At 46.8% G+C, this 23,823-nt stretch overlaps 6 protein-coding genes across 6 annotated transcripts; 3 read left to right on the forward strand and 3 right to left on the reverse strand.

The window, feature by feature from the left end:
- Positions 1 to 1,138: 1,138 nt before the first annotated feature.
- On the reverse strand, positions 1,139 to 2,448 carry F5B22DRAFT_648004 (uncharacterized protein; the record flags this gene model as incomplete). Its single annotated transcript, XM_047978966.1, has 4 exons — positions 1,139 to 1,470; positions 1,539 to 1,829; positions 1,885 to 2,338; positions 2,389 to 2,448. 4 exons carry the CDS (start codon positions 2,446 to 2,448, stop codon positions 1,139 to 1,141), a joined length of 1,137 nt encoding a protein of 378 aa, XP_047829481.1.
- A 709-nt stretch (positions 2,449 to 3,157) lies between these two features.
- Positions 3,158 to 4,935, reverse strand: F5B22DRAFT_637327 (MFS general substrate transporter; the record flags this gene model as incomplete). The annotated part of the gene is made up of 4 exons (XM_047977426.1): positions 3,158 to 3,868; positions 3,921 to 4,290; positions 4,345 to 4,591; positions 4,638 to 4,935. 4 exons carry the CDS (start codon positions 4,933 to 4,935, stop codon positions 3,158 to 3,160), a joined length of 1,626 nt encoding a protein of 541 aa, XP_047829482.1.
- A 1,018-nt stretch (positions 4,936 to 5,953) lies between these two features.
- On the forward strand, positions 5,954 to 7,715 carry F5B22DRAFT_278327 (S-adenosyl-L-methionine-dependent methyltransferase). Its single transcript, XM_047970262.1, has 2 exons — positions 5,954 to 6,081; positions 6,207 to 7,715. Exon 2 carries the CDS (start codon positions 6,231 to 6,233, stop codon positions 7,509 to 7,511), a length of 1,281 nt encoding a protein of 426 aa, XP_047829483.1. The 5' UTR covers positions 5,954 to 6,081; positions 6,207 to 6,230; the 3' UTR covers positions 7,512 to 7,715.
- Positions 7,716 to 7,919: 204 nt separating this feature from the next.
- On the reverse strand, positions 7,920 to 10,100 carry F5B22DRAFT_657377 (cytochrome P450; the record flags this gene model as incomplete). Its single annotated transcript, XM_047980036.1, has 2 exons — positions 9,275 to 10,100; positions 7,920 to 9,226 (listed from the first exon to the last, which is right to left on the reverse strand). Exons 1-2 carry the CDS (start codon positions 9,663 to 9,665, stop codon positions 7,920 to 7,922), a joined length of 1,698 nt encoding a protein of 565 aa, XP_047829484.1. The 5' UTR covers positions 9,666 to 10,100.
- Positions 10,101 to 10,720: 620 nt separating this feature from the next.
- F5B22DRAFT_612643 (cytochrome P450) lies at positions 10,721 to 13,025 on the forward strand. Its single transcript, XM_047975355.1, has 4 exons — positions 10,721 to 11,026; positions 11,129 to 11,181; positions 11,229 to 11,975; positions 12,040 to 13,025. The coding sequence occupies exons 1-4, from the start codon at positions 10,859 to 10,861 to the stop codon at positions 12,683 to 12,685; spliced, it is 1,614 nt and encodes a 537-aa protein (XP_047829485.1). The 5' UTR covers positions 10,721 to 10,858; the 3' UTR covers positions 12,686 to 13,025.
- Positions 13,026 to 20,854: 7,829 nt separating this feature from the next.
- Positions 20,855 to 23,456, forward strand: F5B22DRAFT_278432 (sugar transporter-domain-containing protein). Its single transcript, XM_047970264.1, has 7 exons — positions 20,855 to 21,284; positions 21,402 to 21,610; positions 21,671 to 21,904; positions 21,958 to 22,178; positions 22,235 to 22,648; positions 22,713 to 22,918; positions 22,983 to 23,456. The coding sequence occupies exons 1-7, from the start codon at positions 20,989 to 20,991 to the stop codon at positions 23,329 to 23,331; spliced, it is 1,929 nt and encodes a 642-aa protein (XP_047829486.1). The 5' UTR covers positions 20,855 to 20,988; the 3' UTR covers positions 23,332 to 23,456.
- Positions 23,457 to 23,823: the final 367 nt, after the last annotated feature.

Here is a 23,823-nt window from a genome sequence, read left to right on the forward strand (position 1 = left end):
AACATGCAGTTGGTTTACTCCGTACGTAGTGTTGAATCACACAATGAAACAATAGCTAGTGTAAGAAACGGTGACGATTGTTGCTACAGAAAGGTGGGATTGGTACTACTCTATGGCTATATTTCGTGGTGTGTTGCGAACTACCAAAACGATCGTAATCGCTTCGCAGTTCAGAACTTTAGCGGATGGCGTCGTAGCCTTCGCGAAACATTGTAGAATGCAAATCCCTAAGTACACGTTACGCACATAACAGCCGTACGTTGAAAAGTTTTCGTTTGAAATGAAGTTCATTCGAAAACGGGCTTCCATATAATAAGTACATGAAAAATATAAGAGTTTGTATCTCGTAGTACTCGGTCGCTAGCCTTTGGGATAGCGACTAGGCTTTCACTTTCCAGACTCCCCCCTTTTCACGTTATGATAAGTACTTGGATCGACTGACGAAGATGATTCACCTAAGCCAGTAGCATCAAGCGGTGTGGCTACTATTACATCGTCATAGGCAGAAGCCATCCAGTGCGCAAGTTTCAGCTTCTTGGGTAGTATGGTAGTTGCCTTGCTACAGTGAGGTGAGTGGCAGTTAGGCAGTTCGCGCGTATTCCCGCTACACGGCCCACACAACAGGAGACGATGGAACCAATCGGCGCGAATGCGGGTGTAATACTACTTAGAGAGCCGACCCGAAAAGTGGAAGTAATTAGAACCATACGTGACACGGGTGAGACAGGGTCTGATCGGCTCTTTGTTGCTAATTTTGTTGGTTCCGAGACACCAACCTACTTACTGTAGGGAGGTAAGTAAGTCTTGTATTATTGGGCTGGGCGGCAGGCTACACTGCGGTGAGATGGGCACCTCATGTCCTGCCAGGTTTTCAATAACTGTCGGCTCCATTCAGTCTTAACCTTACATACCTATCACTTGTCGGTAAAGTGTGCGGTTATTTGTTTTCCGCCAACCGCAGAGTATGATGTAGAGGCCATCTATGCAAATAACGAAATTTAATAACGGGTTTCAGTGCATGTATTGTGACAGGTTGTGAACGAGCTACCCTATGAAACTTATGTGGTTCCAAGCTTCGTGTGAAAACTAAATGATTCCTATACACGACTCTCTTTCCCACCTTCCCCATCAGATTCCGTCATCCAAAACTAAAACCTCTGTTTTGCGCATACATTCTGCTATCCAGTTCCGGTGTGGCCATATCCATGGTGATGTCAACACTACGATTCACATGGACGGACTGTAGCGGCACGATATGATGTTGAGAATCATTAGCTGCTGAGTGTTCCAATGGGTAAGTCCAGTTTTGCTTAGATCCTTCGTGTGAGGTAGATCTAGATAAAAGCTTCTTGAAATGATAATTCCGTAGAAAGCTCCGAAGGCTGCCTCTAGTTGCCTGGCTGCCTTTACCATGGGCCTGTTTGAAGACGAAGAGTTGACGGAAAGAGGCAAGGCAAGCGACACTGATCGCTATATAATTAAGTCAGTTTCTCGATTTGCCCTTACTATCATTCGAGCTGCGGGCTGAGGTAACATACCAATCCCAACCTCCACGTTGGACCATAAATATAGCCAATCTATACTGGACACTCGCGTTGCGCTACCTACTCCTTTCACCAACACCACGCGAAGTATGGATGTGATAATGATGATTATGGTCAATGAGAAAATACCTAGAAGGATGGCCTTCTTCTTGAGTGGAATCTGGACGTTCCATAGAATTCGAAAAGGAATGGAGAGAATGAGCAGATCAGTTGCGATGTCAATAGCCATATTGCCATAGAACGTGTTATCATCGAATCGTACACCTTTGACAAGTGAACATTTCTCTAGGACTTCGTCAGTGGAGTTCAAAAGGATTGATTATCTTAAATTTGAACGTACCCATAATGTATGCGAGGTTGTTCACAGTACATTTGTAATCAATGTCTGCAATCGATGCAATCAGGCCAGCTAGAGTAACAGTCGTGACCACCCACCACCAAATTCGACCCACAGACACGTTTGACCCAAGACGCCGGAAGAAGAAAAGGAAAGAGAACTTCACAGCCCAAAGGGATGAATAGAAGAATGTATTCCAAGCAACCACGAGTCGCAAGAAGGCAGAATACTCAATAGGGAATTCAAGAGTTGGGGCAACCTTGCCAGACTGGATATCGTACATCCAGTACAGTACACTACTCTTGATTTGCCATAGGACGGCAGACACGAGAAGTAGCAGCCACGCAAGAATAACCAAGTAGTCTTCCACTAAGAGCGTTCTGCTGGACTTGGCCCTAGTGGCAAGACGAAAAATCACAAGTGTGAAAGAAACCCAGGTTGCCGTCCATGTAATAGCCTAACACGAATTAGTAAGGTGAGCAATTCCGTTCGGTCTGCTTAACTCACGAGGAAAACTGTCTGCTTCACTCTCTCTACTGAAGGAAGAGCGGGTGTATTGTCAGACATGGTAACTATTTTATAGTAGCTTGGAGACCTCGACTGGGAATTAAGGCAAGTTTAGAATTGGTGAACTTGAAGGAAGAGCAGTGATGGTGGTGGGGTATGGCCTGGATATATGATATAGGTAAGGCCAAACATGTAGATCCTAACGACACAGCTTGAAAGTGTGAGCTCCCGTTCACCCGTTTACCGCTGACTTCAAGAATACGCACACGACAGTATGAAGGAAGCAGCCCCCATTCTTGCTGTGAGAGGAGATGCTGTTGGTTGTCTCGTACTGCAGGAAGCAGCCAACCAGTCGAGTCCTATCTTTAGGGGGTCCTCCAATCACCTACAATTCCGCAAGGTCGCCACATAGGTGTGTCTCATCTGATAGACGCCAAAGCAGGCTATTTCGGGGTCTGTAATTGTAGGTATTGAGACATGAATGTTGGTGGGTAACACACAAAAGCAGGCTATTGTCAAGTCCGTAATTGAAGGTATTGACACATGATTGTTGATGCGTAAGCACGCACTAACGATACACATTGGGATATCTATCTGCGACCATAACGCATCTACTTGAGCCAGTGGGAGCATCCGGTTCCCATATTGAAACCGTTGTTGTGAACAGCAAGCCCGAAACCGTAGCAAATGAACCTGCGTTGATTGCCTAACCATTCTTATTATTATTACCATTCCCTACATTGTATATGTCTCTATTCCTACATGAACATCAGCAATCGGCAGCTTGCTGCTTGGTCTCTTCGCTGCTATCTGCCTCGGCCGCGTTACCTCTTTCTGCAGCGACTTTATTGGCGTTGAGCCATTCCATCCCAAGTGTAAATGGCAATGATGCACCTGCCAGAGCAGTACCTAGAATCAATGTTCGTGCAATAGCCGTGTTCCAGACATTACGCAAAATGATCAGCTCTTGAGGGCCAGTAACGAGAGCAGCAAGGTTTGCTGCCCCAGCACTAAGAACTGCCTCTGCCGAGATCCTAGGCAATCGCTGGTGAACAAGGTCGAGGACGGTAGTGATTATGATGTTTTGTCCCACAGATATGAACACTGCCCCCCCAAGCTGATAGAATAGCACGGCGATGGCATTACCGACGGGAATGTCTTGGTCTGCTAGAACAAGGGCAACAGCTGTATAAGGTAATTGCATGGCCATGCCAGAGCCAAGGCCAGACACCACCAGTCCTGCTGCCCAGTAGAGTGTGGGACTGTCGGGGTGAATTTGAGTAAGCAACGCTTGTCCAGCGACACATATCAATTCACCAGCAATCATATAAGGCACATAATAGCCAAACTGCTTTACGATTGCACCGACGATGATTAACGAGACAAGCTGTGGAACTAGGTAGGGTATGAAGTTGACGCCAGTCCGTATAGGGCTGATACCTATAACGCCCTGAAACCAAAAAGGAAGAAAGAAGACATTCTGAGCTAGTCAGTTATCTGGTCAAGTTATCTGAGAAATTATAAGCACTCACAACGTAAGTTACTGCCCCAAGGAAAAACAGAACCATCGCGCCAGTCCAAACTGACCGGGTCCTGAACACTCGAAGGGGTATCAAGGCAGAGTTGCCTCGTTTCCATTCCAGGTAGATAAAAAGCAGGGCCGAGAGACCAGCGCCTACTAAACACCCAATAACATCTGCTGAATTCCATGGTTTAGTTTGACCAGCCCAGTGTAAGGCAAGAAGCAGTAAGACCACGGTGCCAATGAACACAAGACATCCCAGGGGATCCATGTTGTAAAGCTTCCTTTTGAACGGGAGTGCTCGGTCTTCGCTTTGCGTTGTTTGAATCTTTAGAAATATGGTCAAGCCCACCAGAACGACCGCCCCAATTGGAAGATTTCTTATAGTGTTAGTATTTGTATCACTGGCGATGCATTGTAGAAAGTGAACCTACATCCAAAAGCACCATCTCCAAGTGGCATTCTCAGTGAAGACACCCCCAAGCACTGGGCCTACTGTGACAGCAATAACGAAGACGCTGATGACGACACCCATATAAAGCGGACGCTTCTGGAGAGGGACAACCTGGCTGATAATGCTGAGAGCACCCTGGAGGATGCCCGCAGCCCCAAGCCCAGCAAAAGCCCTCCCTACTATAAACGTAGTCGAATTCGGAGCAGCAGCGCATATTATTGAACCAACTTCTTGTCGTCAGCTAAATCAATGAGTAGGATATGGAGCTCGTACCTTCAAACACTGCGATCGACAGCCGGTATACGATGTCCGTCTGGAAATATCTATACATGGCGCCGTACACAGGCTGGAAGGCGGTGATGGTGAGCAAGTAAGCCGTTCCATACCAAGCAACATCTCCAAGAGCTTTGAAGTCAGTCGATATCTGTGGTATCGCAACATTGATGATGTTTGTATCGAGAGCAATAAGGAACGATCCGAAGAAGAGGCAAGCGATCACGATGTAAAGCCTCCATCCTGAAAGATAATTAGACGTGTCGAGCGCCAAAGGGGCTTTAGGGGAGTTGGTCATGATCTCCTAAACGTCGAGGACTTGGACAGCTTGCAATGGGTTCTAGGTGGCCTTTGGTTTGGACGTGAACAACACAACTGCGCCTCGTCCCGCAGCGAAAGAAAAACAACCAGGAGAAATCAGAAGAGTGACCAAGGGAAAGGTTGGGCAGACCCTAGGTCCCATGGCCTCAAGCCATGGTTGGCTGGTCTAGGTATGATTCGAGCTGCCTCCGTAAAATAGCAAGACAACACTTTGCGTTTCCCCCGCGGCGCAACGGTGGCCGTATGCCATATGCCGACACGTTAGCTGCCTGTTAGGTACTCAAGTACTTAGTAGGTAGGCTAGGTAGGCAGCCAGGGCCGTGCAGCTTGTGGGCTGCGGGTCGGCACGTCGCGATCGAACTAGGTACCCCTCCCCCGCCTCTCCTGCGCCGCTGTATAGGTACCGGTAGGTACCCAGCTACCAGTAGGTAGTATTGCCGCCAGCATACCAAATATGGGTTTACAGAAACAGCCTCAACAACGTATGAGTCTGTCTCGGGGCATCAAGCCTAATTACCTCGCCGAGCTACACATTGTCACATTGAGATGCATGGCGCAGGACCAAGGAGAACGGAGTGTCAGCACAGTAGTATCAAGAATGGACTGTTAACTGTTGATGGAGGACATGCAAAAGCAGGCTATCGTATTGCGGGCATACCAACATGCCCATAACACCGCCCCCATGTCCATCTCCGGGTGCGACATGAGTGGCCTAAAAGCAAATTCCAACAGGCTACAGGATGCCGCATTGATCTCACCTTTTCAGTGGTGCTGTACGCCGTAACCTCAGTGTGCATCCCCTAGAATACATGCCTACGATACCCTAAGAGTTGCAAGTACCTACTACCTAAGTACTTACCTAGGTAGGTGCCTATAGCCCTGTCGATCTATACCACCTACCTAAGCAACTCATCCGTGATAGTGGCCCTATCTAACTATTATAGCACACCTCTAGGTATCTTAGGTATCTAAACTTCAACTGTACTAGGTACTCACCTGTATCTACCTACCTACCTTATGCAGGTAGCTACTAAGTAGGCATATAAAGTGTAAGAACAAGATATTATAACATGACTTCGTTATATCGTGTCCTGGACTTGAAGGATAGTAAACGCACCTGGTTGTAGGACTTTCAACATTCTTCACCTCATCGTATTTCTTCTGAATTAGGCCAAAGCTGATTGCACTGCAAGAAGTCTCTCGCCATTTACCACTTGATAACCAGACTCTAAACTTTGTGTGTATCAGTTACATCGCAAACAAGAAAGAATCATGGCAACTCCTAACGTGGGCCCTGTCACGCAGCTTCTCACACAGGTTCAAAGAAGCACAGTAAAGTATCTAGAGTACTTCTCCATGCATTCTCTTCCTGAGCCATCTTACAAAGATGGCGATGGGCTCGGTCCAAATCAGCAGCTTCCAAGCGATATCGAAGCCGCTAGGAACTCCGCTCTGGAGGCAACGGAAGAATTACATCAACTTCTCCTTGGGCCCCTTGGCCTTATACTGAGCTCCCCCGGTGACCAGTATCTCATGCTCAGCATCCAGTATATTTGTCGATACAATATCGCGGAGCTTGTGCCACTGCAAGAAGGCACGACTTTTCAAGCTATAGCAACCGGTGCAGGTCTCAACCTGAAGGATGTGACGCGCTTCCTACGTCTATCGGCAGCATGGCATGTATTTCACGAGCCTGCTAGAGACAAAGTCGTACACACGGCGGCATCTCGCCTGCTGATCAACAATCCAAAACTGAAGGCATGGATCGACAACATAGCTGAAGAGTTCTGGCCCTCGCTGGCGCGAACTGTCGACGCAACTCAGCGATGGCCGGGAAGCGAGGAGCCCAACGAAAGCGGCTATTCCTTGGGCCATAATACGGACGATAGTCCATTTGAAGTCATAAAGCGCGACCCATTGCGACAACAGCGTTTCATGGACGTGCAAAGCTTTTCTCATTCGCATCACAGCTTCAGCATCGATCATCTACTTGACGGATTTGACTTCAATAGTGTCCGCACGATAGTGGATGTTGGCGGGGCGCATGGAAAAGCTGCCATTGCGCTTGCCCAGAAATATCCTCATATCGAGATAATTGTCCAGGATCAGCCGCAAGTCATCAAGGGCTTGAAGCAGCATGTTCCAGTGGACCTCGAGGGGCGAATTCGTGGTATGGAACACGATTTCTTCACACCTCAGCCGTCTAAAGATGCTGATGTGTACCTCCTTCGCTGGGTAATGCATGACTGGAGTGACAAGTACTGCATCAAGATATTGGAATCTTTGACACCAGCTCTCAAAGGGGGGGCTAAAGTTGTAGTGAGCGATATCTGTATACCCGAGCCAGGACAGCTGAGCGTCGCAGCAGACCGTGGGTTCAGACAGATGGATATCTCAATGAAGGCATTTAATAATGCTCGAGAGCGTGATGCGGAGACATGGGCGATGCTTTTTGAAAGGGCAGATCCAAGATATGAGTTCTTGGGTATTACGATTCCTCAAGGAGCGAGGATGGCCATTATCCAAGCTCAATGGAGGGGCGGAGACAGGTGATTGACTGTGTGCCTGACTGGTGCCCCCGCATTGGGTTAGGTACCGAAATACACTGAGCATACGGTATTATTTCCTATCATGTAGTCTAGATGTCATGTCTTATGAGAATAAATCCACATTATCCCGTTACTGGAGGCCTAAGGTCAACAACAATCTGTTTCCCTCCTACGTTTCTTGATCCAGGTTAAATTCATACATTTCTGTCTTAGGTTACTACCACTTTACAATTTACATCCCCTATGCCCTCAATAGACGGGTGTCATGATACTTCCCATACGTTCATTATTACGAAAGTGATGCTTCCCAATTGAGATTCCACAACAACTGTGAGCCTATTCCAAGATACGCCAGCTTCGGCGATGAAGCACTCAGGTATCATTGCGGGGTTGCGCCGCTTGCCCAATACGCTTAGGCCTCATTCGCAACTAAGTGCACACGATCCGCATCTCTCAGTCTCACGAGCATCTCCAAATCCACATCGTTGCTACATTCAGTGGCTCGCTTGACTGCAGCCTCTTCACTCTCACCGGGCTGCTTTTTTATCGCCAAGCGATGCATATTGAACAGGCAGGCCAATACCGCGACCGCCTGTACCTCAGCGAACTTCTTTCCGGGACAGATTTGTGGCCCTTCGCCCCATGGAAAGAATATACTCTTACTTGGGATGATCAGCTCTTCGCTGGCTAGTTGAATAGCCGTGGGGGATTTCGGGGGCGCGGGATTTGAAATCCAGCGAGAGGGCAGCCAGCTGTTTGCGTCAGGCCAATAAGCTGGGTCCACTTGCATCGCTCTCAGGTTGACGGTGAGATTGACCCCTTTAGGTATATGAAGCGTTTGGGTGCTTATCTTGAGCTCCTGCGTATGATTGGAGGCAATTGAAGGCAATGCAGGCACAGGCGGGTAGAGACGTAAGACTTCATAGAATACGGCTCGGCAACGCTTAAGCTTTGGATATAACTCTTTGTAGTCCCAGCTCTCCACAAGACTATCTCCTGTCACGATCGAGATTTCCTCTGCCAGCCAAGCCTGTACTTCAGGATGCGCCCCTAGAAGTAACATGCCAAAGGCCAATGTATTGGCTGTTGTATCGTGCCCAGCAAAGTTGATCACGAAGAGATTGCCAAAAATCTCATCAACAGAGAGACCCTTTTTTGTCACTTTGTAGGGTGACCCGGCAGTAGACTCGTGACGATGAATGTCAGCGGCGCGGACGAAAGACGGCATGATTGCGCCAGAGCCCGGTTGGCCTTGAGCAAGCGCCTTGGTCTCCTCTTCCAGCAATTTCACCATATGCTTCTGGAAAGAGATCCCTGCATTGCCGATTCTTGCCCAGCTCTTGGGCATCTTACATAAAACATTGAATGGTACTAACATCAGGAGGATGATGTTGTCGAGGACCGTTTGGAGAGCGTCTCGGTAACCTCCCTCGTCATCAATTTGAGGTTCTGTGGAGCCCCGGAAATCATAGCTTTTGCCAAAACCTGTAGCAGCAAGCACATTAAGCGAAAGGGCTCGCGTATCTTTCTGATAGCTGGCTATACCATCTGTAGATGCAGTAACCCATGACCGGAGCATCCCCTTAGCTTGACGGAGGGACTCATCCCAGACGGACTTCATAATGGTTTCATTGAAAGGTGTAGCCATCACTTTGCGATGCCGAGGCCACTCTTCCCATTTTGCAGTTGAGATGCATGGACCGTAGAGTTCCAAGAGTTCTGTTCTCGTCAGTTTACTGGCTCACCCTGGCCCTAGAGACAACGTACTCAGCTCTGCAATCGGTCGTTGGAAGTCACCCCGCCGTGTAACGATATCATGAATGGTGTCCGGGTCCGCAAAATGTATGTTGATGGCGACCGGACTCACGAGCGCCCACACAGGTCCTATCTGTTCATGAATGGTTGCTCTTTCGGCGAAATACCATCCGCGACGAGAAAAGCGCACAAATCGCGGGTAGGAGGACCATTCGATGGGAAGCGCGTCGAGTATCTTCCAGACTTGCGGCTGGAGGAGAATCCATAGGACATTATTTGAATCAATAGGGAGGCGTACAACAGGGACTTTGATGGCTTTCGCTTTACGAACATTCGCTTCCAAGCAAGCGATAGTCCATGCAACATAGGCAAGGACGGCGCCTATGAAGAGAACCGCTAACATGACGAAAGCGCAGAACGTAATGCTGCCTGGAAGGATTGGGGAGGGCGGCGAGCTGGCTTCTTCTCTCACACTCTTTCTTCTTTGCTACGTGGTAGGATACAGGTTGAAGTTGGCTGTGCAGTTTGATAGTATGGAAGCGACTGTCATGATGGGCGCGCGGCCTACGGTGGGGAGGCAATATGGGCACTTCTCCTGTACCCGAAATCGTCTGAGCTTTTGATGCGACGATACATAGGTAGTAAAGAAATTCGATCAAGCGAGGTATTGAATACGCACACACTGCGGCACCAAGCTACCCAACCCCGCGCTCTCATTCCAATACTATCATCCCTGATCGCAGTACGAAATTAAAAGGTAACATATGCTGCACACTGTCAGGAGAATCCGTTGCTGTGTGCATGCAGTAGGGTATGAATGAAGGGGGTGAATGTTGTCAGCAACAACCTGCTGGTCCAATCGACGGCCGACGGCATCCGCTTGGAGGGCGTCGTGGCCTGTTTCCGCCCCCACGGTATTTCAGCCACTTTTGTAGATGCAGCTAACAGCTGTCAACCTTCTCCTTGATTGGGCGCCTGGTCTCGGTCTGGTATCACATCGGCGGCATCCAATTCTCACTGTGGTAGAAGTTTCTGGACACTGTTGGTTTGTACCGCTTGTACTAGGACTTTCAATGCGATGTATCATGCGGCGTCCAACCTGTCGCTTTCACTTTTCTGCGTCGACGCCCTTGTGTACGTAGTAGAGCTGAGCGGCACAGCGGCCAAATCCCAAAGTTCTGGATACCACGAGCTACGAAGTACATGTAGTACCGTATGTCAAAAGCGCTAACAGGTTCCAATGACGAGTCATAGGATTAGGTACTACTAAATTTATCCGTTATAGGCCGTTGGCCATTGGCCACTCCATACAGTTTGCTTGAAGGGGGGAGACTGAATCAATGGCCGCCACCTATTGGAGGTTGCTCATACCACCAGCATGTGAAAAGCATTCGAGTTTGTGCGGATGTGTCTAAGGATTTTGAGCGCTCAAAACCATGTGACTTTGACACCCCCCCCCCCACCCCCCGAAAAACTCACCTAATAATTTCTTGATTCCTATTTAGACGAGCTAGTCGAGCAGCTATTGTGCATTGCATAATCTCAAATCTACCCGTTTTCCATTAATACCCCTTACCATAATCGAAGCCATCGACTATGGCCCTGCATCCATCAGCCTTGCTCGAACCACTAGGTTTGACAGCGTCGTTCAGTATTCTGATAGCTACATGGATTGCATGGAAATTCTGGGTGTTCACAGCTAGGCCATTCCTGTATCCCAGTGAGGTATCTGTCCTGCCTTATCATATTCCATGTAAGTTTATTCAATAGAGCTCGAGAATGGCATATACTGATATACATGAAGTTATTGGTACGAGAGCCTACAAACAAGTTTCAAATAGACAGCGATCTAGCTCACATATCGCAGGGCATGCCGTTTCCATGTTCAAAGACACGGTCGGCCTCTACCGCTATGCTGAGTGAGTGACCATTCCAAGTTATCACGACATCTACTGAGTGAGTTTAGGGCCTACTTCGGCTATAGCCGTGAGCCTTACTCTCTTTGTGTAGCAGGTCAGCAACTGATCGTCGTGACGAATCCTAAGCACCAGGAAGAGATATTCAAGAATAATGATCACTACAGCTTTGATCCTTTTATTAACGTTGTCTATCATAATGTTGGAAAGGTTTCGACTGCAGATTTAAACATACTTTGGCGCAAGTCTAGTGAAGGGTTCGTGTCACTATACCCCAACCCCAAACAGAAAGTACTTGTACATACTGGCTTGGACCTCCTCCATAAGCAAGTTCTCTCGCCTATTCCTTTCCAAGAACTAGTACTCAAGGTTGGGGGGTTGCTAGAGCAGTATTCTCGATGGGAGTCCTTCACGAAATCGGCTGTAATCCATCATGCGGCAGATAGTATCACAAAAGTTGTGAGCTTGCATCGCTGGTGTCGCGATATCACCATCGGAGCTCAGACAGACAGCTTCTTTGGTCCACTTTTTGCTGAGCTGCAACCTGATTATACCGAGAGTTATGACCAATGGGATATCAACTCATGGATGGCTACATACCAATACCCGAATTTTATGGCTAAGGCAGCATATGAGCCGCGTGAGAGACTAATCAAAACACTCGTGGCGTATCTTGATGCCCCAAAGGAGAAGCGGACGGGCTGCGTGGCATACGTGAATGAAGTAGCAGACGAGATGAGGCACGCGGGTCTTGGAACAGAGGCTTGTGCACGTGTCTTAATGATTATCCTTTGGGGGTGAGTGCGATTGTAGTATTCTTCAATACATGTCTTCGAGCTACTACTAACTCTGCGAATATAGAGTCAATTCCAACGTCCAGATGACAAGTTTCTGGTCGATGGTTCATATTGTGTCAGACGCCTCGCTCCTATCGGCCATCCGTAATGAGATTTCGCCATTGATGAGTTTGGCTGAAAGGGAGAACGATCTCGAATCCTTGAGATTAGGCTTAATGCGGTCATGTCCTCTGCTGAACTCACTTTTCAACGAAATTATCCGTTTCTATAACACCGGTTCCTCCATGCGCGAGACGGTCTGTGCTACACGCATAGCTAATAAGACAATCCCCAAGGGCACTAGAATCTTTCTCCCTCAGCGTCATTTGCTTCTAGACCCGGAAGCATTTGGAGAGGATGCCCACACCGTCAACCCTTATCGCTTCGTTCAGAATAAAAGTCTCGAGAAGCATGGGTACTATCGCCCATTCGGCCACGGAATTACTCAGTGTACTGGTAAGATGATAGGGCGTTTCGAAGTGCTGTGTTTTGTGGCCTGGGCAGTATGGAGGTATGAGTTCGTAGTGTTGTCTGGAACTTCAAAGGCCACCAAGAGCAAACAAGGCATACAGATACCAAGGATTGACTTGAAGAAGCCTAGTTTGGGTATGAGTAAGCAGGTCGAAGGCGATGATTTGGTTTTACAGATCTGGAAACGAATAGGTGTGTAAGCTATCTGATGGTATACGTATGCCTTGTTCCAACAATATACTCTACCAATTTGGCTTACTACGTGAGAGGATCGACTCTCCGGTGGGTTGTCACCAATCTTTTTGACTAAGAGGCCAGAGTGATTGGTGTAACAAAGACAGATAACTGGGCTCGTGATTGAAGCGATTCGTAACATACTAATCTGCCAGGACTGCCAGTTTCCCTAGCTATTTGAGTCCTTCTTAGCTACTGGAGCTTGAATTTAACTGTTAGTATAATTGAGCCGCCAATCTTGATTGTTTAAGTCTAAATGATTTATTTAATAAAGTAAGTTTTATATAATCTCACTTTCAATACGGCTTATTATATATCTTTCAAATGTTATAAAGCAGACTGCATTACACCTGAAACTTAGGCAAACTGCATGCTTGCTTATATGCACATATAGCATTCCTGGCCTTGGTAGCTTGACTGTGACTGTGTATATAATTGAACTGCCTGCCTCGACTGTCTAAGTTTAATTAGTCTGTTTCATAGAGCGAGGTCTGTATCATCTCATCTTCAGTGATTATATTACACGCGCGTACAACCAACCTACAGCTCGCCTACGATCATAGGCGATGTGCAAGGTAGAAGGGCCCTTCGTATAAGAGACATACAGGCAATATTAAAAGTGAAGTTATACAGATCTTGCTTCATGATGTAAGTTAATAAGTCCTAGGCAGTTAGCATTGTCAGTCCAATTGTATATAGAGTTAAGTCAGGCAACTAAGTTAAAGAATGAATTGGATATCCAAGGGCCTAACAATCCTAGCAAACTATCGTATTGTGAATAGCTTTAATTAGAAGCTCTGTTAGACGAGGTAGAGCTATATAATAACTGTTAGACTGTAAACAGTCTAACGGCGTCGTCTTTCATGTTCGACAGGCTCAGTTATAGGCCCTTGTTATAGATTGCCTATATTAAGTCTCATGCAGATCAAAAAAGAGATTCTTACGCTGTATACGCCCGTAGCCATGTGCGCGTGTAACTTTTGGCCATAGTGTAGAGAATTCATTACGAAGAACACTCGCCAGTTGTGCCACATGGACATTAAAAATATATAGGGACGTAGTTACCCCGTTCTTCCATTTATGAGACAGTTGTGACTAGGTAACGCTGAAGTTTCTCTTGGAGTTCGGTACTCTCTGGTACAAAACCTCCTCAACGGCCAAAAACTATTACATACGGCCATAGCTACTGGAGAACTCTGGACCCGTCTGCACCCCGATAAATAAACTAGTGAGCGCCGAATTAGTAGTTGGGTCGGTGATGACCAGCGAATCCTTGGTGCTGTATATATATATTGTCTTTTTCTTCCTTTTCCCACCCTTTACTCTTACGAGGCGATCTTGCTAGTTGTGTCCCAATTAGCTAATATGCTTTCAATTCGTCATATGGACCCTGGATCTATCGAAAAACAACCTCACTTTTCACATAAAGTCAGGGTTTAGTTAGAGTGTTTGTTCATAACCATACTACATACCCCTGCCCATATTGAAACTTGCAGCGGCGTCTCCAGAGACTATTGCTTATATGTACTTCAGTTCTCCTGCAAATGGCACAACATCTCAATGAGTAGGTTGGTACTTGACCTATTACAACTCTATGTCTCACTGTACCACTTGTGTCAAACTTGGCTCATAACAAGGTCTCGCGATGTCGTCTCTTGGAGGTCTCTCGTGTTGCATTAACCCATGGGTTCGGAAAATGATAAAAGTGAATTACCGATGCATCAACGCCGCATGCTAGTGCAGTTCTGGGGGCCAAGCAAAATATTTATTTCCACCAAAGCAGCAGCCAATCGGCAGCTGTCTGGACCGCGCGGCGACTTCCGGCCACGACCAAACCTCCTCATAACACCGGTCTCCAAACATATGAATTCCCGACTTTGTCTCTTGGCTGGGTAACCAGGTTTTGGTCAACACCACCAAGGGTCGCGGTCCGCGCCCGAGTAACCCCCCTGCGATTGGTGGCCGAATCATGTTTTGTCTCACCTCTACCAATCGGTGCACCTTGGGGGCGAAAGACTACTTCGCCGGTATTTTCGTGATATTCAGGAATGATGTAAAGAACCCCCGCTAATATATAGTGAACTGACGATCGTTGGCATGATGCGTGAGTTTCATCGCCCAGGTCGGATCTGCGAGTCACTTTGATCTTCGTTGCCGCCGCAGCCGTCGGCCCCGTCGAGAATACGTACGACGACATCTAATGTGAGATCACGGGAAAGGCTAGGATTTATCTTGCGTGACCTTAGTTTATCTAGTTCTAGCCCCCAAAGATCTCGGCTTCAAAGCGCCCAGAGACTTGGATGTGTTGATATAATTACAGAGCCAAGACAGAGCCAAGAACACATGTCGGCCTACGCCACGTAGTATATAACTGTAGCCGTCTCATTTGGCAGCAATTAGTGATCCCTGAGCTTGAAGTGAGACTTATGCTGTCTTAAGGTTTGTTTCAAGGATGATGAAATATCCTTGTCTCACAAGGCGGAAAAGGCGCCCAAATGTGCTTCACATGATTATGAAAGGGGGAGGCTAGATCTGCAGTCGGCTTTTACATAGAGCAGGTCTAGATCTGTAGTCAAGGTTGACCTATTCTGCAGTCATCGGTCCGCACCCACTTGCCGGTCATCTGCCAACATACTTGCTACACTATATGCGACTAAATTAGTATGGCAATCCCACCTAAAATTGGTTGGCTTACATGTAGCATATGACTCCGGATGGGTGGATTTCTCGCGATGATTATAAAAGAAGCAATGTCAAAAGAGTGCTAAATTAACTAGATCGCATAAGGTTGTGAATAGCTTCATATTGCAGGTGCGGGTATATAGGTGCAAGTAGGTAGGTTAATCTTTAGATATCAGAAGGTTACGACGAAGATTTAGGGCAGCGTGTAGTTTTAATGGGGAGCTGTACCTAAACTGTATAGTTAGTTAACGTGCATTTGCAACAGACCGACAACCGCAGATCTAGACTTGCTCTTTATATAACGGGCATGTATCGAATATTGCAGAATTTCGGACTTTTTTTTCGAACTTAGGCCTCAATCTTCAATCCAAGTGAGAAGCAGGGATTGTAGTATAGAGAAGGTTAAACTTCAGAAATGCAAATTAATAAAAAAACTGCATCCCTTCAACTTAGCTATCCGATAGTTCATAGGTATCTGTTATGTTTGAGCTTCAAGACAGACATAGCACGTAACATATAGAAACTGTCCTCTAGTCCTCTGACCCTCTGGTCTTATTATGATTTGAGATATAGCTTTTGCAATTGGGTTTGTATGATATTACATCTATGACGGAACCTCATCAATGGAACCTCGGGCAAGACTTCTTCTAATGCAGTGACACTATACGATTTCCGAGAAAGGAAACCAGAATACAACCCAAGGTCACCGATTAAGACTCTAACTTCATCAATCAAACTGTGAGAGCCGCGACCATGAGGGACTGTGTGATATTCGTCGCTGCATGGAGTTTTCGAAGCAGCCTTCGTGTCTATATAACAAGGGCAGATGAACTGGGCTTGGAATTGAGGCTTCTGATTACAATGATCAACTAGGGCTGCATTAGTCCTTGACCAACCAACTCCCTCTCGGCTGTTGGTAGCTTGAGATGACTCTATATACAAATGATCTGCCAGCCCAGACCGCCAGGGTCTCTAGGGTCTGTTTCAAGAAGCGAAGTCTGTATAACCTCACTTTCCAATATTGCCCAATATTGCCTGCATGTCTTGGGAGGTCATGAACAGCCTGCAATGGTCCTTCGTACGGCCGAAGTGCAAGGCGAACTGCATGCTTCAACCGGTAAAGAGGTTACACGTGTAACAGTCTACGCTAGGGGAATATATAGAGAGTTACTTTATCATAAATCCGGGAACATTATCTATATCAGGTAATGAAAGTATGAGGCAAAATCATTATTTGTGATCAACAGAGACAAAGTTCCCGTCTTAGAGCAGTTTTCGTTTAGCCATCCCCCCCGGAGGATCGCCACCAAACTACTGACTCTATACTATCCTTTTATCCTTTCCAGTACATCATGTTCAGCTAATTTAGATTTCGAAGGATATGATGTTCATTTCTGTTGTCCTAACGGAATTATACAGCTATTTCTCAATCCTCATGATATTTTGGGGTGATATGATCTCTAAGGAGACCTGAAGAGTGTGAAGTAATTAGTAGGAGAATCTATATTATATAAACTCTTTAATGGAATCTCTTGAATGCAGCGTCCTGAACAAAGTTCAAAGTGTTGCGCGAAGTCCAGAAAGTCAATAGTGGGGGTATTTAGATTCTTTGTAACTATATACATTCAGTTTTCCATCCTCAGCCCCTGGTTACTAACATACACAGTATCTGTATGTAGTCTCATGAACTTCATTCGTTCTCAAATCTATACATCATTGAATTATAACTGCTTCTCTATCCAAGTGTTAATCTCGCATGTGTGACCTGAAATGGCTCTTGGAATGGTTAAGCTTGCGTCTGCACTTTTGGGGTGGGATGACTACAGTGGCCGGCAGCGCAGAACTTTAATAATCTTACATTGTAGAATAGCGATTCTTTATTTGATTGTTCATTAATTTACTTTCTTACGATAATCATACCGCCAGGGAGGCAGGCAATTAGTAAGCTAAAGTTGGTGAAAAGCTCTTTCTAGTGAAGCACATCAGAAACGCGCTTCGGAACTCGTCGCCATAACACTGTTTAATTAAGCCCTGTGATCAATCTTTGGGTTCGCCAAAGTGAAGCTGCACAGAGCGACTGGAGTTTAATATCAATAGTAATGCCGTCAATATGCTTAACTGGCGCAACAGGCAAGCTAGCTCACCTAGTCAGAGTAAGTCGGTATATATCTGTAGACATATACGAGGTTGCTATAACTTATTTTCAGAATGCATGCACTTATAATATACCAAACCCAAATTGAAGCAAATAACTTCACCATTTCATATGCAGCCATCTCAGGATCCTTCAATGCCCCAATTACGGATATTAATGATATTCATATATGAAGGCTTCCGTCATAGGCGCTATCATTTTCCTATTCCTGTAACATATGTCTACATGTTAAGTTTGTTAGACTCAATTGTAACTCCTTAATGATTCAAGGCTTTCATTAGATCATATTGCGTGTGCAGCTCTGCCAATGCTACGGCAACTATATGCTTAGACACAACGACGATATCCATGATGTCGATAGGAGGCTTTCCCACTATCTCTCGTTAGCGCGGTCTTTCATCACTTATACCTGTCCATCTATGATGCTGTGAAGAGTCACCCCGTGGTACCTACAAGTTGTGAGGGTATGGTTATTAGATACTCTTATAAAGCTACTCTAACATCTTAATTGTTTGTCGAATCTCGCTTTACATTGACCATTGGAAGCTTAGGGACCTAGCTGACCACTATGCAGCACAGTCATATCGTCAATGGAATAACCGACAACCCGGGCCACTATTCTTGATAGATCAAGGATACACGAGCTGGGGTGAATTGCTGCTAGTAGAATTATTGCGTCAGTGCGTATACATGACATACCAGCTCGGCCTCCAACTTGTTTCCGCCTGCATCGATGACTGGCCAACGTCCTCGAGAGCTGAACAACCTTAGTCATCAATGCGCGTTTGTATTATGCGATCCCGGCCACCTCTTCCGTAAACCAGTCAATTACTCGCTCCTACATCGGGGTCTGCCCGGTCGCTCATTATCGTAGCCAAGCACTGAGTTTCGCGTCTAGATGCCCTTGTAGGCATCACTTGTGTTGCTTGGCTTACGCTTAACTAAGAGTCGTGAGGGGCACAGAGTACTAGCCCTGACTCGATAAAGAGAGCCTAGTGGCGCTTATACCGACTTAGACAAAACGTTATCTGGAGGCAGGCAACCCATATTTCTCAGGTCTATGCGAGAGTCGCGATTAGGTGGGGTTACTACCTCCCTTTGCCCAAGATTTGGGGTAAAGGTTTCAATGGGTAGGAGATGATATGTCGGTTCATCACTCGGTTCCCCAGATTATCCGATCTACTTACCACTGTGCCCACTGTTAAGACACAGACAGTCCGTTCAGCTGGGTGTTTCCCTCCTTTTCACTAGGACAATTCAGCCTTCGCTCATGATGAGCAAAGTAAAGATGGCGACTATTGCAATTAGATATTAGTCTTTATGCTGGATTACCACTAATTAGGCTCACTGACTCAAGATACTTCAAGAGAACGGCTGCCGCCGCCAATAGCAATTTGTGCCAAGGATCTTTCTCTCCCCCACAATGTTGACGTCGCCCAAGCCCTCGGGTAGGGGATATCCACCAAACTCCTACTACCTTATACTAGAAGTGATCGTCCTTTTCCACGAGGAGGTGGAGATGACCATTAACCCCCGCTCAACACCTCTACATGACAGGCTGTTGACCGCTAGTAGTGAAAATATAGTACACGCATACGGAGATGTAGTATATGTTTGTGTGGGTAGGCAAATATCAATAAAGACTCGTTCAGGCGGTTTATATCATTCGTTTGAGTTAACACCCCCACCTTTTTATCTTTTTTTCTTTTCTCAAGATAAGAGTATGGGTAGTTCGGGGACGTAATCTACAGACCCCGGTGTATAGTGATGGTACCGGAAGTTCCGGACCGGAACGTCTATATCAGATACATAAGGCATAGTTGCGTTATCTTGATCTTAATTTACTTATTTGGCGATATATACCCTTCGGTTTTGAGCAATTGAAGTCTGCCCGCCTCGAATCGCAACATGCTCCCTAACACGGCAAAGCAGGCTGCCGGGAAGCCGGAGGTGTGATAAGGCTGGCTAGGGGAATGCTTATTGGGTTGCGTCATACCGCAGAATCCTTTGTAGAATCCTTCGCAGATCTATAACATGACGAGAAAACTACGTCGGAGCCTTGCGAGAGATTATCTATTGTTGCAGAAGGGATGTTTTGTCGATAGGACCCTTCGTTGCTACTGTAGGCAGAGAGAGAATTGTAGGAAAGACAACGTATATGCCGCGAGCCACATACTGGCTGGGTGGGGAGCTCGCAAGATGAAAGTGAAATTCAGCCTAGGTTAGGCATGCCGTTACGCCCTCAAGGCTTAGGGATTTGTAGAAGAAAGCGGGAAAGGCGTTGAGGAAGAATGGATTCCACCTAGTAGTAGGTAAGAACATACTGGTTCTTCTGAGTACTCGTATTCTAAGAATCTCTTAACTCATTGCTGGGTATTGGAGGATATGTGCTCATATCAGGTCCGGTTCTCTTCCAAGACAAGGCATGTCGGTAGATGCCGCGATGTTGTGTTTGATGCTCACCGTGAGTTTAGAGCCTGCATTTACCATTCGATAACGACCACCTAGGTAACGCATGAAGCCTCAAACATATATGAATATTGAAACCAAAACCTCTTTAATGAAGTAAGCACCGCATAGCCCCGCGCGGGAGCCTATGGAAGAATGCGGAGGGCGTATTCACGCTAACGGTAGGTAGTGTTAACGGCGACGCTATGCCATACTCGGTAACCATAGGTACCTAGGTATACAACCAACTCCGACACCTTGGGTTTGTATTGGGGCGTCGAGGGGCATCACACCAATTTACGTCACCCGGCTTTGCTCCCTTGTTCTCTCTGGGCTTGCATTAATCGCTCTCGAATTGTTCATTGGATGAGTCGTATAGCTTTACGAAGGAGCCTTGTTCTCCTCGGTGTCTGCCCCGTCATAGTATGACGTCGAAGTTAGGCTCTCTGGGACCTTCACGCCATGTGCTCACTGTGTCTAACAGTGGTTCCAGCATATGACTGATACAATGCCTCATGGCTCAGCTGATGATCGACGCTTAATGCAGGTAATCATGCAACTGCTAAGTGGAAAGAGAGATGCCCTCCGTGTTGGTATCCAGTGTCTGCCAGTGGGATCGCAAACAGATCGCCTGAGTAGCACTGCAATGTCACCCAGGTATTCAGACCCTGAACCGGGCGTGCAGAAAATGGGCCATCGATCAGATTCAATGTGAAAGGAACTGCTCAAACATAAGAGAAGCGTTGATTCTTTAGTATCAAGTCCTCCAGGTAAAGGGCCATATTAATACGCGCTCCTCTCCCAACTCGCTCCTTTCTCCCCTTCCTTTCCACATTTCTACCCCAAACCTTCTGGATAAACGGTGCCTCCCCGCAGTCTCCATAATACCCCAGAATACATGGTAATATCTACTGCCAGTGAGAATCTGGCAAGCTACATACGATTCTCAATTCTAATTGAGTGTCGTGTATAAACACTACGAATATGTCTACAGAGAAGTCTGATTCCCATGCAGGGGGGCATAGAAAAGACTCGGAATTTTCTGATGTCTCCCGCACCGAAGTTGAGAACAGCCGTCTCACCCAAGACACGACCATTAATGAAGCTCAGAGGAAGCGCCTGGAAGCGTCCGCAAGATTGGAACACCCCCTAGCTGGACACACCCCGGATCAGCTTGCCCAGCGAGGCGAAGACTTCTGTAAGCAACATGGCATTACCGGCGAAGACGACGTTCGAGCTTTCCGGCTCGGCGCTATGATCGCCGGCAACATGAACAAATAGTATGTCTGTTTCAATGCCCCTTTCACTTGTACCTTTGTTCCCCTCTACCCTAGGTTGCCGTTCTGGCTTCTATGTGTAAATGCGCCTGTAGCAGCAATCGTCTAACCCCCTGACAGCGATACCGTTGAAGGCCTTACCGACCGCGAAAAGGAGGTTCTCGACAGGGAAATCACCCACAGGTGGTCAAACCCTACTATGCTCTACGCCGTTATTATAATTTGCTCCCTATGCGCTGCCGTTCAGGGAATGGACGAGACGGTTGTGAACGGAGCCCAGATCTTCTACAAGGTACAATTCGGCATTGGCGACGAAAACTCGCAGCGAGGTAAGCTTGAATTGCTCCGTACCAGCCAAGTATTTTTGGATTTCTAACACGCGCTGGCAGATTCATGGCTCGTTGGTCTTGTGAACGCTGCCCCCTACATTTGCGCTGCTTTCTTTGGCTGCTGGTGTACTGAGCCCCTGAATAAGAGATTCGGTCGTCGTGGCACTGTCTTCCTCTCATGTTTCGTTTCGGCCGCTGCTTGCTTCTGGCAAGCCTTTACCAACACCTGGTGGCATATGTTCATTGCTCGCTTTTTCCTTGGTTTTGGCATTGGTCCTAAATCCGCCACAACCCGTAAGTTGCTCGTCTAATTATGCATACTAGGGACCCGACTGACTTTCTTAAAGCCATTTTAGCTGCAGAGTGCTCTCCTCCTAAGCTTCGAGGTGCTCTTGTGATGCAATGGCAGATGTGGACTGCGTTCGGCATTTTGCTTGGTTACGTAGCCGATCTCGCATTCTACGAAGTCCCCGATCACGGCATTGACGGCCTGAACTGGCGACTGATGATGGGTTCAGCCTTGATTCCGGCTGTGATCGTCATTGCTCTTGTATACTTCACGCCTGAGGTTCGTATAAGGTATTTCTGTTGATTGCTGTAAACAGGCTAATGCGGGGTATACAGTCACCTAGATGGTATTTGACCAAAGACAGGCACGGCGAAGCTTACAAGTCTATTCTCCAACTTCGCTATGAGAAAGTTCAAGCCGCCCGTGATCTCTTCTACATGGATGCACTTCTTCAGGTCGAGAAGGAAGCAATGCAAATTAAGCAAAGCAAGTTTAAGGAGCTTTTCACCATCCGCCGAAACCGCAATGCTGCGATCGCCTCCGAAATCGTTATGTTCATGCAACAATTTTGTGGTGTCAATGCTATTGCGTACTATTCGACCCAAATTTTCATCGACAGTAACTTTGGCGAGAAGGCCGCATTAGCGGCATCCCTCGGCTTCGGTGCCGTCAACTTCCTCTTCGCCATTCCAGCTTTTTATACTATCGACACATTTGGCCGAAGAAAGCTCCTATTGACGACATTTCCTGTAAGTTTTAGGCCTACCATCCTCCCAAATGCTCTACCAACTTTTGCTAACATTATAATTTCAGTTAATGTCTATCTTCTTATTTTACACAGGGTTTAGCTTCTATATTCCAGAGGGAACCGCCCGTATTGCTAATGTGGCTCTCGGCATCTATTTATTCGGAGTCGTCTATTCGCCAGGCGAGGGCCCCGTGCCATTCACGTACAGTGCCGAGGCCTATCCATTATATATTCGGCCCTTCGGCATGTCCTTGGCAACAGCTACGACTTGGTAAGCAATATTTCTCTCCAAAAGTTAGACGCATTAGACGCTGAACCTAACATTTCGCGCTTAGGTTCTTCAATGCAGTTATATCAATCACCTGGCCAGCCCTCGTGCAGGCCTGGACCAATGCCGGTGCTTTCTCATGGTACGCTGCCTGGAATATAGTCGGGTGGGTTCTCGTCTTGCTGTTCCTTCCCGAGACCAAGGAAAAGACACTCGAAGAGCTGGATGCTGTCTTCGACGTCCCGCTGCGCAGCATCATGCGCTACGGCATTGCGCAGGCCGGGTATTTCTGGGGTCATATCATTTTGCGCCGAGATATGAAAGCTCCGACCGTGCCTACCTCGGCCAACACCATCGAGTATACCAAAGAACAGTTTGCGAAGGAGAAGCAGCATGATCCTACTGCTAGGGTCTAATCTAATTAGCGATCTAACGCAGTCAAGATGCGCATGATTAATGTCATCGATTTTCAATTACGGTAGTTGTCGATTCGATCTACTCCGTAGAAGGCGCATATATGTATATTAATGTCACTCGTACTTGCCAGACGTTGAGGCACTCATTTAATGGACGATACCCTTCTGAATTAAAATGCTATCCAAACCAGCCGAGCGAAACCACTCATAAATACTCGGCAGTCATGCTAGAACAGGTTATGTGACCAATCAATGAAAAAAAGAACAAGAGAAAATGGCCGTAGGGCTTCGTAACTCGTTACAAGATAGGTAACCGTTTCCCAGAACCAAATGCGACCCCTCATGTAAGTAGAAAAAAAGCCGCCATCTGCTCTGTTCCCAAGGATCCCGTCCCTGAAGAACATAACTATATGTGACGGCCCCCCCAAAAATGAAACAAAATGGGTAAGAAAGTGACGTCATATGTTGCGCTGGTTCAAATTACCAACACTC

The sequence above is a fragment of the Xylaria bambusicola genome (assembly GCF_022495145.1).
Source record: "Xylaria bambusicola strain CBS 139988 unplaced genomic scaffold F5B22scaffold_30, whole genome shotgun sequence".
Taxonomy (NCBI): domain Eukaryota; kingdom Fungi; phylum Ascomycota; class Sordariomycetes; order Xylariales; family Xylariaceae; genus Xylaria; species Xylaria bambusicola.